The sequence below is a fragment of the Musca autumnalis genome, unplaced genomic scaffold (genome assembly GCF_047663935.1).
Source record: "Musca autumnalis isolate F117 unplaced genomic scaffold, ASM4766393v1 scaffold_1, whole genome shotgun sequence".
Lineage (NCBI taxonomy): Eukaryota > Metazoa > Arthropoda > Insecta > Diptera > Muscidae > Musca > Musca autumnalis.
Window position 1 is genome coordinate 53,383,742 of NW_027411644.1, and position 20,875 is coordinate 53,404,616.

At 38.6% G+C, this 20,875-nt stretch overlaps 1 protein-coding gene across 1 annotated transcript in view; it reads right to left on the reverse strand.

The window, feature by feature from the left end:
* Positions 1-8,024: 8,024 nt before the first annotated feature.
* LOC141397648 (heparan-sulfate 6-O-sulfotransferase 3-B-like) overlaps positions 8,025-20,875 on the reverse strand; it is a 290,759-nt gene continuing 277,908 nt past the window's right edge. The window contains 4 exon segments of the mRNA XM_073974213.1: positions 8,025-8,315; positions 8,384-10,853; positions 12,794-12,978; positions 13,229-13,777. Coding sequence (XP_073830314.1) covers positions 10,718-10,853; positions 12,794-12,978; positions 13,229-13,777 — 870 coding nt within the window. The 3' untranslated portion in view covers positions 8,025-8,315; positions 8,384-10,717.

The window sequence follows — 20,875 nt, forward strand, 5'->3', positions numbered from 1 at the left end:
TAACACATTGTCAAAATATGCCAATATTCAGAATTTTGTGTGCCCTCTTCTTGGTCGGCAACTTTTCCCAATAGAATTCTTGCATGAATAAAGTGCAATTACTCCACTCCTCGCCCGCTCCTCAGCATTGCTATTCCATCGTAATTGACAGTCCAGGATTGTACAAAGGTACTTTGCCTCGGGCTAGAGGTGAAGCTGCACTCCATCCAGTGTTGGTGGAACAAAGACGCCGAGCTTACTCTTCCTCGTGAACATTACCAGTTCTGTCATTGTTGGCTTATCTCCAAGGCCGTTAGCCTTGGCGCAACGCGATATGGCTCCTTGCATAAGCTCCAAAATGGTGGACGGGAACTTACCGGAAATCAGTAGTACTACGTCGTCCGCATAAGCAACAACTTTGATACCTTGATTATCCAGCTCCGTCAAAATATTACCTATAACGAGTAGCCACAGTAACGGTGAGAGCACTCCACCCTAGGTGGTGTCTCTTGCTGCTGTTTTCCTAATGTTTGTCTCCCCAATATTGTAGTTTATAATTCAGCTTTTTAGCATATTATTTATCCAACATGTTAGGGTTTCAGGTGTGTTAACTTTTTTAAGTGAGAGGTAGATGGATTCAAGCTCTACATTGTTGAAAGCTCCTTCTATGTCTAGAAAGGCAGCCAAAGTAAAGTTTGAGTTTTTCGTGTTCCTCTCAATATAACCTACCACCTCATGCAAAGCAGACTCCACAGATTCGCCTTTGATATAGGCGTGCTGCGAGTTGCTTACAGAGGCGGTGACTAAATGACTCCTAATCTCCAGATCCATCAGTCTTTCGAGAGTCTTAATGAGAAAGGTTAATAAGCTAATAGGTCTGTAGTCCTTTGGTGCCGAGTGACTAGATTTTCCCGCTTTGGGAATGTAAGTAACTTTTACCTCTTTCCACAGACCCGGTACACACGAGATAGTCAAACACGGCCTATAGATTTCTTCCAGCATCTGATATAAAAGTGGCGATGCAAATTGAAGCACCGCCGGCGTTATACCGTTCGGTCCAGGTAATTTATATGGCTTAAAAGTGTTGACAGCCCATTTAATCTTTTTTCTGCTAACCACCTTGCCAATGATCCGAATCCACAGTCTTTTGAATTTGGAAGTCGTTACACTCACTGTTGACGGTGTCCGCATCCTTACAGCCGGGGAAGTGGTTTCCTGCCAAGAGGTTAAGAGTCTCTGTACCAGAGTATGTCCACGTACCATCTTCTGTCTTGATGTTCACGATGGATTTAGGGTCTTTGGAGAGTAATCTTCGGAACCTAGCTGCGTCGTTGCCTCCTTCTATTGACTCACAGAAATTTACCCAAGACTTTTTTTGCTCGCTTGATTTCACTCTTGTATTTATTGAAACTCAATTTATAGGAGTCCCAATCAATGTCGAGTTTAGTCCCATGCGCCCTGTTATACAGTCGCCTAGTAGTTTTCCTAAGTTCGCCAAGTTTCTTGTTCCACCACACCGGCTGAGATTTCTTCCCAGGATAGATTAGTGGACAGGAGTCCTTATGGCAACGGAGAAGAACGTCTGTAAGATTATTTACAGTCCCATTAAGTTAATCAGCTGTTTCTATGTTAGTTTTAAGAGTCAGTTGACAAGTCGTTAGTTCCGTGTATTTATCCCAGTTTGTTCTTTTCGGGTTTCTATAAGGAGCTTGGCGACCTCCGTCAAAAAAAGACCTCGAAGAATATCTTCATATACTCCGAGAAGGAAAATTCTTTAGATACCCTCCAGTTCCTTAAGATAGAGTCTTCAAGATTCGAGAGGGTTAGGTCGATGACCACCTATCTATCCATAATTTTAAAGGTTTGATCGTTACCCCAATATTAACAAGCCTATCAAGCAGGTTTAAATAGTTTTCACACGGATGTAGGCCCAGATACCATAAGCAACTATGGCAGCTGAGGAGCGTCAGCTGGAACGACAAACCAGAGTGCTTTTGGCTATGCGGCACAGGCCTGCACGACACACTGCACCTTTTGAAATAGCCCTGCAAAATCAGTAGATTTGTGGTTAAGCCATCGAAGCAGCCACATTCGTAGAACTGGAGATAGATCCAGAGCCAGATTAAGCAGAAAAAACGTACATATAAACATATTAAATGCTGTAACAACAAAAGATAAGTGGTTATACCTATTCATTTCACCTTAATTTGTATTACCTCATTATTAATATATTCCTACATATTACATATTTATATGTACATTTTCTAATTCTTTTCTCTTTATCACATTCGTGTTTTAATTAATTTATTATAAAATATTATCTCAATCGTTGAGAACGTTTTGCTAATTTACCACAATCATGCACAGGATAATGGCATGACACACAGCGTTTCCGACAAACACAAGCAAAGGCTATGACATTACAGGAAACGAAACAAAAATATCATTGATATGAAGGTGTGTGGGAATGAGAAAAAGAAAAATGCTTTCCTTTTTGCCATTCATTTAAATTGTTTTTGCTGAGGTGCTAATACCCAAATGCTTTATGGGCATTCTAAATATTCACATTCACGTTGATGATGATGATAAGGAGTGTTGCTAATTTGGAGATTGGATAATAATGTAGAAGAACATTAATCTGCATTATCATTTTTAATACGCTTATTAATATGACAAATGAATAATTGAGTTGAGGTTATGGTGTTTTTGTCATTGAATATATTTTACATATTCACAAGGTGCACATTAGGGCTATAACCAAAAAATACCACCACATAGCCGTGTAGAGCACGGAAAACTATTATGAAAAACGGAGTCAATTTTTCTCTATCGCGAAAAAAGTTTCCGCACCAAATGCATTGAAGTTCTGCAATGCATTTTTTAATTTTATCTGTAATAACAACATATTTGCTTTTCATTAAAATTTTTATTTTTTTGTAATCTAATTTAAAATCATTATCAAAGCGTTCTGGACCACTTTCTTCTCAAATCGCGCCATTTCGGACCAGATTAGGATTTTTTGACACTATTGCAATTTTTGGTTTTTCTTTATAAACTCGTGAATTTTATGTTTATATTTTTTTAACCTATCGGACCAGGGAATATGGGGTCATTTGAAACGAATTCGCGAAAGTTACAGGCTGTTTTTGTTGACTTTGCTTGTGAGAATCGTATTTGTTTTCTACAAAAATACAACACCAGTACCATGTGGGGAATTTTGTCCTAATAATGAAAACGCGTTTCTAAGACCGATTTTGTGAAAAAAGTTCCCGCACCGGCCGTGATTACTAAAACCCTTTTGATATTTTTTCTACTTAAAATTTTAAATTTGCTTTGTTTGAATAAATATTTGTAGAGAAAAATAAAATTCTCACAGGCAAAGTCAACAAAAACAGCCTGTAACTTTCGCGAATTAGTTGCAAACGACTCCATATTCTCTTGTCCGATAGGTTAAAAAAATATAAACATAAAATTCACGAGTTTATAAAGAAAAACCAAAAATTGTAATAGTGTCAAAAAATCCTAATATGGTCCGAAATGGCGCGATTTTAGAACAAATTGGTCCAGAACGCTTTGATAATGATTTTAAATTAGATTACAAAAAAATAAAAATTTTAATGAAAAGCAAATATGTTGTTATGACAGATAAAATTAAAAAATGCATTACAGAACTTCAATGCATTTGGTGCGGAAACTTTTTTCGCGGTAGTGAAAAATTGACACCGTATTTCATAATAGTTTTTCATGCTCTACACGGCTATGTGGTGGTATTTTTGATATTTGCAAAAAAGTGCAAAAAGTTATATCCCTAGTGCACATGGTATACTTTTGTGGTAGTGAGGTAAAGAGGCACAGCAAAACATTGCTTTGTCGTGGCAGCTGACGCTCCTCAGTTGCGATTGATGGGGGATGTCCTCCGAGGACCGCATTCATGCGATAGTTGTTTATGGCATCTGGGACTGCATCCGTATGAATACTATTCAAACCTGCATGATAGGCTTGTTTGTCTAGGTGTTTTCTCTTGTAACGCTGGACCTCTCTTTCTAAATAATGAAGATCCCTCTTGACCTGCCTTTGTGGCGTCCTATTCACCATACGGTGTTTAGGATGGCACTCACGGTAACACCCGAGCAAGCATCACATTGTGCTGCTGTATCGGTAGAATCTTTGTCTCTTCATGTAGATGGTACACTGGAGACATGAGGAGACACCCAGTTGCTGTTCTCAGGGCGGAATTCTGACAAGTTTGAATATCTTTCTATAGCGTTGCACTTACATTCGCTGACCAAACCAGCGCCGCATAGCTTACCGCAGACAGACTAGTCGCGTTATAAGTGGTCAATAAGGTTTCTTTCACCCGTGGTGAAGTCTATAGACTTGGGAACCTTGTTCCTACATCTCGGCTTGTCATAGATAGCTGTGGCATGTGTGGACATCGTCAACATCCTACCGAATGTGATTCTTAGAATCTTTGGGTAATTCGTGGTCGAAATTCTGCTACCATCGGCAATAACTTCCGCTCAGTGCTCATCTCTGCCGACCATGTAGTGAACAGAGTGGCCGTAGATTTAGTGGTGAATATTTGGATATTCTTAGCGCTGAAAAAAGGTGGTAAAATCATTCAAATAGGAGTTCAGCCTTTCATCAATGACATTAGAGAAGGTAACCGAGCCCAGATCGTACAATCATTCGCATACGTAGCGATCTCAATGTCATCTGTAGATTTTATCCCACCTTGGGAAACTCTATGTTTCATCCTACAGAGCTTCGAATTCTTCTTCCTGAATTCCACATACGACTGTCGACCCAACATATAATTGACTGCACAACATTTCGAATTTGACCGAAGAGTAGTTTGCTCAATGTCCTGAAACAACGTGGAGTGCTTGACAGTATCAAAGGCCTTTGCTAAGTCAAGCGCCACCAACACGGTTCTATGCACAGCTTGTACTGGTTGGATCCTCGACTAACATGTGTGGAGATGGCGTGAAGCGCTGTTGTCGTGATGTGGTGCTTACGGAACCCATGCTGATGATCGGCAACTGGATAGCTTTTTCTGACGCTGGGGAGGACTAAAGCCTCATCGGTCTTTGCTACGGACAATAAAAGCGAAATCGGTCTTTATGATTCGCCGTTGCTGACATCCTTGTCTGGTTTCAGTAGCGGGAAAACTCTACCCATTTTCTAGACAGCGACAGGTTGAGAACTTTTTAGAGATACTCAACTTCTTCCCCCTGTTTTTCCCAGGGTGCTCGTCAACTTGTCAATTGAAATAACTTGCGCACCTCTTCGGATCAGTCTGAGTAACGTAGTCCCAACGTTACTGAGTTTCTATCTTCGTTCTTTCCATGTTTCGAGAGTGAGTTGAGCGTTGCCACAATTCACTTATGACGCGGCTTTAATGTTGCAACTCTTGAGATGATCTAGTCAAATGTTCCAACCTATTAACTTTCAGTGGCATCTCACTGGATTTGGGGTCACTGGTTTGACACGACGAAGTTCATAACGCTCATTTGCTAGTCCCGCCGTATCTGCTGGTAAATTTTACCCTAAATCGGGTATTCGCCTAGCATGTACACACATATATAGCGAGCGGCTGCAGCAGTGATGATGTCTAGGAACTTTCTTTCTGTTACACGAATTGGTGAATTGGATTTAACATGGTTAGGGAAAATACGATGTTCAGAGGTTATAAAGTCGGGTGGTCCATTCATGTTGACAATTTTAGGAAAATGGTCTGAACTAAGAGAAACGACGGGTTGCTAAAAAGGGGCTATAGAAGCACTCGTTCTTTCAGAAGGGTTCTATAGAAGCTCCTGTTCTTTGAGGAATGGTCTTTCAGAGAGGTTCTACAGAAGCACCCTTTCTTTTAGAAAGGGTCTATAAAACACCATTTCTTTCAGAAAGGGTCTATAGAAACACCCTTACTTTCAGAATGGGCCTATAGAAGAACCATTTTTTCAGTAAGGGTCTATAGAAGCACCTCTTCTTTCAGTAAGAGTCAATACAAGCACCATTTCTTTCAGTAAGGTCTATACAAGCACCCTTTCTTTAAGAAATTGTTTATAGAAGTCCCCTTTCTTTCAGTAAGGGTCTATAGAAGCACCCTTTCTTTAAGAAATTGTTTATAGAAGTCCCCTTTCTTTAAGAAATTGTTTATAGAAGTCCCCTTTCTTTCAGTAAGGGTCTATAGAAGCACCCTTTCTTTAAGAAATTGTTTATAGAAGTCCCCTTTCTTTCAGTAAGGGTCTATAGAAGCACCCTTTCTTTAAGTTATTGTTTATAGAAGCCCCCTTTATTTCAGTAAGGGACTATAGAAGCAGCCTTTTCTCAGTAATTGTTTAAAGAATCACCCTTTCTTTCAGTAAGGGTCTATAGAAGCACCCTTTCTTTCAGTAAGGGTATATAGAAGCACCCTTTCTTTCAGTAAGCGTCTATAGAAGCACCCTTTCTTTCAGTAAGGGTCTATAGAAGCACCCTTTCTTTCAGTAAGGGTCTATAGAAGCACCCTTTCTTTCAGTAAGGGTCTATAGAAGCGCCCTTTCTTTGAGTAAGGGTCTATGGAAGCACCCTTCCATTCTGTAAGGGTCTATAGAAGCACCCTTTCTTTCAGTAAGGGTATAGAGAGGCACCCTTTCTTTCAGAAAGGATCTAAGAAGCGCCCTTTCTTTCAGTAAGGGTTTAGAGAGGCACCCTTTCTTTCAGTAAGGGTCTATAGAAGCACCCTTTCTTTCAGTAAGGGTCTATAGAAGCGCCCTTTCTTTGAGTAAGGGTCTATGGAAGCACCCTTCCATTCTGTAAGGGTCTATAGAAGCACCCTTTCTTTCAGTAAGCGTCTATAGAAGCACCCTTTCTTTCAGTAAGGGTCTATAGAAGCACGCTTTCTTTCAGTAAGGGCCTATAGAAGCACGCTTTCTTTCAGTAAGGGCCTATAGAAGCACGCTTTCTTTCAGTAAGGGCCTATAGAAGCACGCTTTCTTTCAGTAAGGGCCTATAGAAGCACGCTTTCTTTCAGTAAGGGCCTATAGAAGCACGCTTTCTTTCAGTAAGGGCCTATAGAAGCACGCTTTCTTTCAGTAAGGGCCTATAGAAGCACGCTTTCTTTCAGTAAGGGTCTATAGAAACACCCTTTCTTTGAGAAAGTGTCAAGAGAAGCACCCTTTCTTTGAGAAAGGGTCAAGAGAAGCACCCTTTCTTTGAGAAAGGGTCAAGAGAAGCACCCTTTCTTTGAGAAAGGGTCAAGAGAAGCACCCTTTCTTTGAAAAAGGGTCAAGAGAAGCACCCTTTCTTTGAGAAAGGGTCAAGAGAAGCACCCTTTCTTTCCGTAAGGGTCTATAGAAGCACCCTTTCGTAAGGGTCTATACAAGCTCCATTTCGGTCTATAGAAGCACCATTTCTTTCAGTAAGGGTCTAGAAGCACCCTTGCTTTCAGTAAGGGTCTATAGAAGCACCCTTTTTTCAGTAAGGGTCTACAGAAACACCCTTTCTTTCAGTAAGGGTCTATGGAAGCACCCTTTCTTTTCGTAAGGGTCTATAGAAGCACCCTCTCTTTCAGTAAGGGTCTATGGAAGCATCCTTTCTTTCCGTAAGGGTCTATAGAAGCACCCTTTCTTTCAGTAAGGATCTATAGAAGCGCCATTTCTTTTAGTAGGCGTCTATGGAAGTACCTTTTCTTTCAGGAAGGGTTTATAGAAACACCCTTTCTTTGAGAAAGGGTCAAGAGAAGCAAACGCTCCTTATTTAAACAATATTATTTTTAAAAATCCAGTCGCATGCATTTCCATAAAATTTTTACCAACATTCGCCCACATAGCACCCACGCAGATACTGCAATATTACATCGACAAAATATACTTATGTAAGTGGTCCACCGAAGACATAAGGAGACATTTTGTTGCAACCTTAAAAGTTCATATATTGCAGTATTGATTATTCCACTATTTGGGCATAACTGATTGTCCCCTATTGGATTTAATTATAAAACTTACCAGTCAGTAAACTTACCGTTTAGTTTCTTCCATGTAACCAATAAATATAAATGCTAGTTTCTTATTCATCATTCCATTTAATATCTTTTTATCAATTTCATTCAAACAATTCATACGAATTCTGTAAATATACTTAATTTAAAAATGCGTTTTTACAAAACAAAACCCCAAAACTTAAATAGCTGCAATGGTATTTTTGGTATTTTTGGTATTTTATGTGTGTTTAAGGCACTTCGTTTGGCATATTGTTTGCGGGATCCAATTCTTTGACGAACGAAGCAAAAATGTTTTTGATCGTGCCTCAATCGGCGTCGCGTAAATCGGGCAAATCATCATCTTGTTCCAGGGCTGAATAATAGAAAATATTTTTTTAATATTATTTTGAATTAAACATTAATTTATATCTCTTCTCCTACCATGTAAAGCCGTCCATTGCCAAATTATGTCTGTTGCTGCAAACGTTGTTGACACTCCACGGGATCACGGATGGGAGCTTTGGTTGTGGTATATTTGGCCCGGGAGCTTGACTGGTGTCACACAGGTTCACTTTTCACCTTGTTATTGTTGTTGTAACAGTATTTGGGTTTATCTCCAGTTCAAGAAATGTGACTGCTTCGATAGAATGTAACGAGAAATCCATGGGAGTTAGTTGAGTAGGTTTGGCGGCACAGTTAAAAAGGTGCAGTGTTTTGCACGGTTTCACCCTATATGAGCATAGTTGAGTCAAAACTACTCTGGTTTGTCGTGGAAACTGACAATCCTCAGCCGCGATAAATGGGGCATGTTCTCCGAGGACCGCATTCAACGATAGTTGTTTATGGCATCAACGACGGCATCCGTGTGAATACTACTTAAACCTGCCTGATAGGCTTGTTGATCTACGGGTGCTCTCTTTCTAGATCATGAAGACACCTCCTGACATGCCAGAGTGGAGTGTCCTATCCACCATATGGCAGCTTGGATGGCTGTCACGGTAACACCCTGGCAAGTACTGCAACGAAAGCATGCCTTTGTGCTGCTGTACTGGAAGAATTTTTGTCGTCTCATGTAGGTGTTCCACTGAATACATGAGGAGGCCCCCTGTTGCAGTTCTCAGGGTGGCATTCTGATAGGTTTGAATATTTTTCTATTGCGTTTCACTTATATTCGCCGACCATATTGGCGCCGCATAGCGCCACAGACCGACTTATCGCGTTACCAAGTGCTGCCTTGTTCCTACATCTCTGCTTGTCGCAGATAGCTCTAGGCGAAATAAACATGCTGTCGAATGTGACCCCTAGAATTTTGGGGTAGTTTGTGGTTGTAATTCTGATACCATCAACCATGACATTCAACTCTGTTCTCAATTCTGCCGACCATTGGCCGTAGATTTAGTGGCAGGTATTTCCATATTCTTTGCGTGTAAAAAGGTGGTAAGATCAGTCAATTAGGAGTACAGGCTTTCACAAATGACATCCAGGATGGTACCTGACACCAAATTCGTACATCATCTACATACGTCACGATCTCGATGCCGCCTGAAGGGGGTGGAATACAGGAAAGGTAAAGGTTAAACTGTTCCGGAGATATCACCACACCTTGGGGAACTTTCTGTTTCATTATATGGGGCTTGAACTTCTTGTTCTTGAATTCCACATATATAATTTTATTATCCAACGTTTCCAGCTTGGTCGGAGGGTTGTCTGCTCGATGTTCTCAAACAGCGTGGAGTGCTTGACAGTATCAAAGGCTTTTGATAAATCTAACACCACCATCACAGCTTTAGCTTTTCCCTTTTCCTCTGGTTGAGTCTTCAACTAATATGTGGAGACGGCGGGCAGCGCTGTTGTCGTGCTGTGTTGCTTACGGAACCCATGCTGATGATCGTCATCTGGATAGCTATTTCTGACGATGGGATAAGATAAATTGTCCTGTAGGATTCACCTTTGCGGGCACCCTTGCCTGGCTTTTTGTAGCGGGATCACCCTGCCCATTTTCCATACTTCGGGAACGATATGGGTGGTTAGCGATAGGTTGAGAACTTTAGCGAGATACTCAACTCCCGGCACATCCTGCTGTTTCAACATTGTCATGGAGAATCCATCAGGGCCCAACGCTTTGGAAGATTTACCGTGCCTGATGACATTCGCAACATCAGCCATTGTCAGATGTGGTGGTTCTTCCTCGGCAGGAAGAGATCTAGTGCGACGTAGTACTCTTCTCTTCGCCCTGACACTCAAGGGGTGCTCGACAAACTGTCGATTGAAATAACTTGCTCACCTCTTCGGACCAGTCAGTGTAACGTCGCCAAACGTGACTGAGGTCTTAACTTCCTCCTTTCCATGGTTCGAAAGTGACTTAACCGTTGCCCACAATTCACTTATTCCGGCTCCAATGTTGCAACTCTTCAGATGATTTAACCACTTGTTCCGCTTCAGATGATTTAACCACTTGTTCCTGTGGCAGTTTCTATGTCATCTGTCTGCGACATGGGTTGCAAAAAACTTGAACCTGAATCTGCTGTAATGGAAGTTCCTACACTGCTAAAAGGTGTATTACCCAAAAGTTTTTTTCAAACTTTATTAATGTCCGGAGTGGCAGGAAAAGAGTGGTGAGTTTCGGCCACACCACTAAAACTTGGAATCTGCCGTTGTTGGTGGCGCTGCCAGCTGCTATACCACTAACAGTAGTGGTGTTTTGTTGTTGCGTTGAACGGCTGGCAGTAGCTTGGCCGCCAACCATCCATCCATTCGATCGTTAGATCACCACTTTCAGTGTTCTGTATTTACAGTCTCATCAACATTGCTGTCCCAATTGAATTCGGTAACACTTTGCTTGTACTGAATATTGCCCAAATTGGCAAATCGTTTTTCAAAATCCTTGTCTCGAGCTTTTAAATGTTCGAATCTGAAATGAAACAAGGAATGGATGTAATATAATAAAAGACACCTGTTCTGTACCAGAATCTGCAAAAGGGTTTCCTATTTTTGAAATTTATTAAGAAAAATAAAACTGCGCCACAACATTCAATTTTTTTTCAAAATGATGGAAAAAACTTTGTAAATTATGAAAGTAGAGCTAAAAATATGAGACACATGTGTCGGCGTTTTTAACGTTTACATCGGAAAGTAACCAAAGTAGGCGGGGCAAGTTCCGCCGATTTCTAGTTTTTTTTTCGAAATATTCGTGTTATGATATCTTGGAATCCTTGCATTTTAGGTATATAGTGTCTTTGACAACTTTACAGAAGAGGATGTGGGGAATATTTTTATTTTAACCCTCATGCGGTTCACCAAAATGGTCTTTTTCGAAAATCTTTCAAAAACTACTTTAAAATGTGATCATATCAAATCCAAATATTCGACAAAATTGTTTGTGATAAAATTTTACTATAGGTCTCAGAATACACCAAATCTGCAAATCTTATCTAATCGCCAGGAATCTCTAAAAATGAAAAACACGTTTTAGGGTTAAAGTCGGACTTCATCTGAGGTTATTCAAAATTGTCCCACAAAACATAATTTTAGAGAGATAACGTAAAAGACAAAAATATTTTTCGTCAAATTTCACTATGGGTCACCAAAGAAATGAAATGTCTATTTACATTATATATCATGAAAATATCAGTATCAATTTTGCTGAAAAAAAACATGGCTCTATCCTTACTGGATTCGTATGGTCATTCATGATACATCTAGAATGTTATATGTTATGGTTACAGATTTCTTTTATTCAGAGACACATAGTGAAATTTGATTTGGAACATTTCTTCTTTTTACCATATCCCCAAAAAGTAAAGGATTTTATTAGATTTTGGTCCACTATGGAATTATGTAAAATTAACAGTCCAAAATTAAAACAAATAATTTTATTCTAAAATATATAAATTTGTAATTTACTTTTCTTAAGAAAATAGTATACCCAGATATATGGTTTATTTTGAAACTCATAGTAAAATGTTGTGTAGAATTTTTCTTCTTTTAACACTTTTCACCTAGAACCACGTTTCATATTATTTTCATGTATCAACTCGAAAAAAGGGGGAAAATTTTTTCATCAAAAAAAATTGGGAAATATTTTTATGTTTTTTCAGCAAAATTGATACTGATATATTCATGATATATAATGTAAATAGACATTTCATTTCTTTGGTGACCCACAGTAAAATTTGACGTAGAATATTTTTGTCTTTGATGTCATCTCTCTAAAATTATGTTTTGTGGGACAATTTTGAATAAACTGAGATGAAGTCCGACTTTAACCCTAAAACGTGTTTTTCATTTTAAGAGATTCCTGGCGATTAGTTAAGATTTACAGATTTGATGTATTCTGAGACATATAGTAAAATTGTATGGCGAACAATTTTGTAGAATATTTGGATTTGATATGATCACATTTTAAAGGAGTTTTTAAAAGATTTTCGAAAAAGGGAGAAAAAGACCACTTTGATGAACCGCATGAGGGTTACTATTTTTAACAAAAATATTCCCCACATCCTTCTCTGTAAAGCTGCCATAGACACTATATAACTAAAATGCAATGATTCCAAGATATCTCGAATATTTCGAAAAAAGTACAAATGGGCGGAACTTCCCCCGCCTACTTTGGTTACTTTCCGATGTAAACGTTAAAAACGCCGATAGATGTGTCTCATATTTTTAACTCTACTTTCATTATCTACTCAGTTTTCCTTGTCATTTTTTGTTGTCGCACAGTGTAATATATAAAAATTGGAGATTCTTTTAGGTTTTGGAACAGACCAATAGATTAGTTTTATTTATGTGCAGGAGTTTTTTGTTCTGTATAAAAATAAAGTATTACACCTTCTTTTCCCTCAAGTAACTCACCTTTCAAATAACAAATTTTTGGCAAAATCATATAATTCAATATCTAAACTATTTAAGTCTTCTACTTTTTTTCTTTGGTCCGGTCTCAGATTGTTTATGGCCGAAACGGATAAAGTGTTATTGTGCTGTGCAAATGGAATGGCGAAGCGTAAGTTGAATGTCTCCTCAAATATGTACTGGGAGATCTGAAATGAAAATAAAAAAGGAAAAAAGACGGTTAGAAAAGGGGAAAAATTTGAGGGTATCTTGGAATAGCTTCGCCACTTGTGCACCTTCGCCAACGCCGATTTTATTGATGCTACATAAAGATAGTTTAAGGCAAATTGGGAGTTTATCGAAGATCTACACATCTACATTAAGCATTAATCAAACCGGCGCCAGCATAGGCACACCAGTGACGAGGGCTGTCCCATGTTGCCCAACTTCAAACCCTACCTTTTGATACTCCGTCAAACCAAAATATGCCATTGATGCCAAATTCCGCTTGGCACTGGCCAACATTACACGATCCCGTTCGTGAGCTGGCATTGCTGATTTATTATAACAACCCACCAAGGCCAAATCGGCCAACATGCGTGTTTGGCGATTTGTCGCCAGGTTAGATTCACAACCGGCAAATTCATCAATGGTAACATCTAGCCAATCATTACCCTTATAACAGGGTGGCAATTCTTTTTGTGTTGCCTGCCTACCCAGACACCAATGTCGTGAATTTTTCCATGTTGCGCCGCGTTTAACGTGGCGATATTCGGACATATAACGAGGCAAAGGTTCTCGTATCAGTGAAATATAGAAATATCTTCGTTTCGCTGATTCTCCTTCATTTTTATCCAACACCTGATCGACACAGCTGGTCAACTCTGTCCAATCGGCGTGAAGGCCACATCTCCAACCGGTTGAGTAACGTGAAAATAGCCAATTTTCTTTACGGTTTGGACGGAAGCAATAGCAACGTTTTCGCTGACGTTGACATTCACAGGGACGCTGGAAAACAGACGGAAAAATAAATACTTAATTTTTTGGTATTTTTAACAGGTGAAGGGACGTGGGCTAAGTAATCCAAAGGAAAAAATTCCCACAAATCCAAACCATATTTCTTCTTCTTTCATCCCATCTTTTAAATTCCAATTGATATTCTTACTACGTACCAGACTTCCAATGGCCTCTTAAAATGTCGTATAAAATCGAAGCATTTAAATTTCAATTTTATAACACTGTGCAACAAAATGGAGCTCAAAGTCTGGGGGGTGGAAAATGCCTATTGGAGATGAAAGCCCTTGGTGAGTATATACAGAACCCCGAAGGACAGATTCGCCGTGAGTCGAACTTTCGCGATATGGCGTGATGAATATTTTGCTGGAGACCCTCAAGGCCATCTGGAATCAGCCTTATATCTTTGTTCGCTGTTGTTTAAGCTTATACGTAAGATGACATGTCTTCAGTCAAATCAAATGAGGATTTTTTTCGTAGAACATTTCGACCTTCTAACTCGCTTCCTTCAATGTCCTTTTCGTCCTTTATTTCAAGAACCGCAATGAAAGTGGCACAAGATGACATTTTTCAGCTTCGGAATATTCTACAAAAATGTCGCTCGGAAGATTTTAGGTACGGTTCCCAAAGACATAAAATCGATAAAATCTTGTTTAAGCGGTCGTTTTTCACTTTTACCCGAATCTTGCTCTGACATCCCTATATCTATTTATTTCAATATATTATTGTTGACCTATTGATGACCTAGAATTCTAGGAGTCGTTAAAATAGTTGTATCTTGTTGTGCTAAGCACGTTAATTTCATTATTTTTTGGAATAAAGATCCGGATATCCGAAATATGGAACCGGTTATTCTGATATTAAACCGGAATTTTTATCCGGTTTTTGAAAACCGGTTAACCGTATATGTATATCATTAGAAAGCTATTAAAATTGTCAATCAGATATGACTAATATGCATTAGACGTTTTAAGCGGTTATGGTGCTGGAACCAGGGTTTCGGAGTCGGAGTCGGAGTCTACGAGTCGGAGTCGAGCAATTTTGCTGGAGTCGGAGTCGGAGTCTGAGTCGAAAAAAATAACTCGACTCCGACTCCGAGCAAAATTTTTTCCAAGTTATAGATATATAACCTTAAATTTGGAACAAGAACATTTTTTTTTAAAATCATTATTTATTTTACTAAGTTAAAGGACAATTCACAGGATATTTACAATCCTCTGAAGTGTAGTCTATTCATCCCTATTTTGTTGATCCAATTGATTCTTCACATTTTTGCAAACAATAGTAAAGTTCTATCAATCGAATTAAGATTGGACCTTCAACCTCTTTCGTCAGAAGTCTTACTGGTCTTCTCACAAAGGTCTATTGGTATTCTCATTTTGTTTTTTTATGAGAAGTCATCATTGTCTTCTATTAAAGACATTGTGGTCTCTATGGGAAATCTTACTGAATACACTGTGACACAAAATGGAAGTTAAGATCTGGGGGAGGAAAATTCTTTTTGGGAAGCCCCAATTGAGATCCCCAAAGGATCCCATAGCTGACATTTCTGACTCATGACATAAATGATTTTTGTTCTTGAACTCATAAAGTAAAACAAAATGAAATTTTCTACAAAAATGTTCCACCAAAAATTATATGTAGGTTTCCCATATCCAAGAAATCTATATTGTCTCGTTTTCATTGTTCTTTATCAGTTTTACCCCTTACTTTCTCAAAAAAAACGTATGTTTATGTATTTCGGTAAATTTCGCATAATCTATTAACTACATATAAAATTCGGATGGTTACGCTTCTGAATTAGGCATCATAAATTCGTTGTTGGTTAACGACAGATTCATCCCGCTATAACTCAGAAATCTGACAAACGGCGAACCTTTCATCCAGGATTGATTAAATACTTAATGAGGGCTTTAGATGTAGATATTCAAATAACATAATCTGCCCGAGTTTTCTGCACAATCAATTGCATATACGAAATTCAATGCAATACATAATCATGGAGTTTTCATGAGAAAGAATCGGGTAAAAGTGATAAAGGACAATAAAAACATAACAACATCGATTTCTTGTCCTAGTAAACCGACCCTACATAAAATGTTCCTAGAAACATTTTTGTAGTATATTTTCATGCTCGAAATCTCGTTTGCTAATTTTTCAGTTCCAGAAAACATCCATATGCCTGCGTGCTGAGTGGTGTACACAATATATCTCAAATATTTCAATAAAATTATCCACTCCTCACCAAAGTTCAAAACGTGAGCGCTGAATTTTAGTTTAAGGGGTGATCCCTATTTATAAATTTCAGAAAAAAGTAGAAAGTATAAATAGCATAGAATATGTGGTCAAATTTGTAAGTCGATCGGAACAATATTTCCTCAGTATGAGCGTTGGATGGGAACAATTTATTTCATTTTGTATGCAGCATACTCAATGTAAGATTCGGCAGAAACAGTATTGATATGTTCGAATGTATTCGAACCAATGCACTTTCTAATGAATATGTAAGGAAAAACTAACACATTAGCCTATATAGGCCAAAATATAGGAAATAGTTAAAAATTTGTGCACATTTTATTCATTTTTAGTGGTATAGGAATTTACTCTCGGAGTCGACCCGGAGTCTGAGTCGGAGTCGGAGTCGTGAAAAAAACTCGCCTGGAGTCGGAGTCGGAGTCGAGCCAAAAATACCTCGACTCCGAAACCCTGGCTGGAACAAAAACCGTATTTTTGAACCGTTTCTTAACGTTTGCGAGGATACATTTGTGTGCGTGAAAAAAAATTATGATCATGACCTGGGGGGTGGAAAATTCTTTTTGTAGGTGAAAGCCCTTGGTGTGGACATACAAAACCCTGAAGGGCAGATCCGCCGTGAGTCGAACCTTTGTGTTATGGCGGGTTGAATTCTGGGGTGGTGACCCATTATTGCAAGCGTAAAAAGTTACGTAACTGGGTTTAGGGTGCTACAGGGGCAGTATGTGCTATGTCGGCGTAAGATTATTTTCGTGGTATGCCCTAGCCAAATCGGCTGCGAATTTTTTTGTTTTAATATTTTAACCCCGAAATTGTATCTTTCCTTTTCTTTAAAGTATATTTGTATACCTTCTTCAACAAAAAGGACATAAACAACAAGGCAGGATAATAGTAAAACACTAAATGTTCTACAGAAATCGTCTTAAAACGATTTGACTTAGCACATACTGTCCCTAAACCCAGTTACGTAACTTTTTACGCTTGCAATAATGGGTCACCACCCCAGAATTCAACCCGCCATAACACAAAGGTTCGACTCACGGCGGATCTGCCCTTCAGGGTTTTGTATGTCCACACCAAGGGCTTTCACCTACAAAAAGAATTTTCCACCCCCCAGGTCATGATCATAATTTTTTTTCACGCACACAAATGTATCCTCGCAAACGTTAAGAAACGGTTCAAAAATACGGTTTTTGTTCCAGCCAGGGTTTCGGAGTCGAGGTATTTTTGGCTCGACTCCGACTCCGACTCCAGGCGAGTTTTTTTCACGACTCCGACTCCGACTCAGACTCCGGGTCGACTCCGAGAGTAAATTCCTATACCACTAAAAATGAATAAAATGTGCACAAATTTTTAACTATTTCCTATATTTTGGCCTATATAGGCTAATGTGTTAGTTTTTCCTTACATATTCATTAGAAAGTGCATTGGTTCGAATACATTCGAACATATCAATACTGTTTCTGCCGAATCTTACATTGAGTATGCTGCATACAAAATGAAATAAATTGTTCCCATCCAACGCTCATACTGAGGAAATATTGTTCCGATCGACTTAAAAATTTGACCACATATTCTATGCTATTTATACTTTCTACTTTTTTCTGAAATTTATAAATAGGGATCACCCCTTAAACTAAAATTCAGCGCTCACGTTTTGAACTTTGGTGAGGAGTGGATAATTTTATTGAAATATTTGAGATATATTGTGTACACCACTCAGCACGCAGGCATATGGATGTTTTCTGGAACTGAAAAATTAGCAAACGAGATTTCGAGCATGAAAATATACTACAAAAATGTTTCTAGGAACATTTTATGTAGGGTCGGTTTACTAGGACAAGAAATCGATGTTGTTATGTTTTTATTGTCCTTTATCACTTTTACCCGATCCTTTCTCATGAAAACTCCATGATTATGTATTGCATTGAATTTCGTATATGCAATTGATTGTGCAGAAAACTCGGGCAGATTATGTTATTTGAATATATACATCTAAAGCCCTCATTAAGTATTTAATCAATCCTGGATGAAAGGTTCGCCGTTTGTCAGATTTCTGAGTTATAGCGGGATGAATCTGTCGTTAACCAACAACGAATTTATGATGCCTAATTCAGAAGCGTAACCATCCGAATTTTATATGTAGTTAATAGATTATGCGAAATTTACCGAAATACATAAACATACGTTTTTTTTGAGAAAGTAAGGGGTAAAACTGATAAAGAACAATGAAAACGTGACAATATAGATTTCTTGGATATGGGAAACCTACATATAATTTTTGGTGGAACATTTTTGTAGAAAATTTCATTTTGTTTTACTTTATGAGTTCAAGAACAAAAATCATTTATGTCATGACTCAGAAATGTCAGCTATGGGATCCTTTGGGGATCTCAATTGGGGCTTCCCAAAAAGAATTTTCCTCCCCCAGATCTTAACTTCCATTTTGTGTCACAGTGTATTCAGTAAGATTTCCCATAGAGACCACAATGTCTTTAATAGAAGACAATGATGACTTCTCATAAAAAAACAAAATGAGAATACCAATAGACCTTTGTGAGAAGACCAGTAAGACTTCTGACGAAAGAGGTTGAAGGTCCAATCTTAATTCGATTGATAGAACTTTACTATTGTTTGCAAAAATGTGAAGAATCAATTGGATCAACAAAATAGGGATGAATAGACTACACTTCAGAGGATTGTAAATATCCTGTGAATTGTCCTTTAACTTAGTAAAATAAATAATGATTTTAAAAAAAATGTTCTTGTTCCAAATTTAAGGTTATATATCTATAACTTGGAAAAAATTTTGCTCGGAGTCGGAGTCGAGTTATTTTTTTCGACTCAGACTCCGACTCCGACTCCAGCAAAATTGCTCGACTCCGACTCGTAGACTCCGACTCCGACTCCGAAACCCTGGTTCCAGCACCATAACCGCTTAAAACGTCTAATGCATATTAGTCATATCTGATTGACAATTTTAATAGCTTTCTAATGATATACATATACGGTTAACCGGTTTTCAAAAACCGGATAAAAATTCCGGTTTAATATCAGAATAACCGGTTCCATATTTCGGATATCCGGATCTTTATTCCAAAAAATAATGAAATTAACGTGCTTAGCACAACAAGATACAACTATTTTAACGACTCCTAGAATTCTAGGTCAACAATAATATATTGAAATAAATAGATATAGGGATGTCAGAGCAAGATTCGGGTAAAAGTGAAAAACGGCCGCTTAAACAAGATTTTATCGATTTTATGTCTTTGGGAACCGTACCTAAAGTCTTCCGAGCGACATTTTTGTAGAATATTCCGAAGCTGAAAAATGTCATCTTGTGCCACTTTCATTGCGGTTCTTGAAATAAAGGACGAAAAGGACATTGAAGGAAGCGAGTTAGAAGGTCGAAATGTTCTACGAAAAAAATCCTCATTTGATTTTACTGAAGACATGTCATCTTAAATATAAGCTTAAACAACAGCGAACAATGATATAAGGCTGATTCCAGATGGCCTTGAGGGTCTCCAGCAAAATATTCATCACGCCATATCGCGAAAGTTCGACTCACGGCGAATCTGTCCTTCGGGGTTCTGTATATACTCACCAAGGGCTTTCATCTCCAATAGGAATTTTCCACCCCCCAAAATTTCGGTTCACAGTGTAATCAATTAAAAATGAATAAAAAATTATTCGCAGAATAATTTATTTGTCTCAAGGAAGAAGACGAGCTTTAAAAAGGTCAAGATTTTTTCATGTGGTCATAACAAAACATACCCTATTGTTTGGCTCATTAATATTCCACACCATGATGACAGGTTATGAGCAACAGCCAATCATATTACTGGCGATCGGTTATGGTTTAATGACATGGTCAAAGAATATTTTTTTTATATTTTCGGTAAAGGAAGGAATAGAAGAAAAAACAATAACCTGAAGTACAAACACGACAATGACCGAATATGTGGGAAGGGTATCCATAAGGGAGTCTTTACAGTATTTATAGAGGAAAGGAAGAGAGTCATTATAGACGAGCACAAGGAAGAGGGCAAAAGAAACACTATAGACAAGCAAAGGGTGTCTTCATAGACGAACACAAGGGGCTATTTATAGACGGCCACAAGAGAGTTCTCATGGACGAGCAGAGATAGCTGAGGGGAGTTTCTATAGAGGACCAGAAGCGAGCTGGAGGGAGTCTTTAAGATGAGCTGGATGATTTATTTATAGACCAGCCGAAGGGAGTCTTTATGGACGAACTGAAGTTAGTCTCTACAGACGAGTATAAGGAAATCTTTATAGACGAACATAAGGATGTCTTTATAGACGAGCTGAAGGGAGTCTTTATAGACGAGCTGAAGGGAGTCTTTATAGACGAACTGAAGGGAGTCTTTACAGACGAGCTAAAGGAAGTCTTTATAGAAGAGCTGAAGGGAATCTTTAAGAGGAGCTGAAGGGAGTCTTTATAGACGAACTGAAGGGAGTCTTTATAGACGAGCTGAAGGGAGTCTTTATAGACGAGCTGAAGGGAGTCTTTATAGACGAGCTGAAGGGAGTCTTTATAGAAGGGCTATAGGGAGTCGTTATAGACGAGCTGAAGGGAGTCTTTATAGACGAGCTAAAGGGAGTGTTTATAGACGAACTGAAGGGAGTCTTTATAGACGAGCTGATGGAAGTCTTTATAGACGAGCTGAAGGGAGTCCTTAAGGAGCTGTAGGGAGTCTTTATAGACGAGCTGAAGGGAGTCATTATAGAGGAGCTGAAGGGAGTCTTTATAGAAGAGCTAAAGGGAGTCTTTATCGACGAGCTGAAGGGAGTCTTTATAGACGAGCTGAAGGG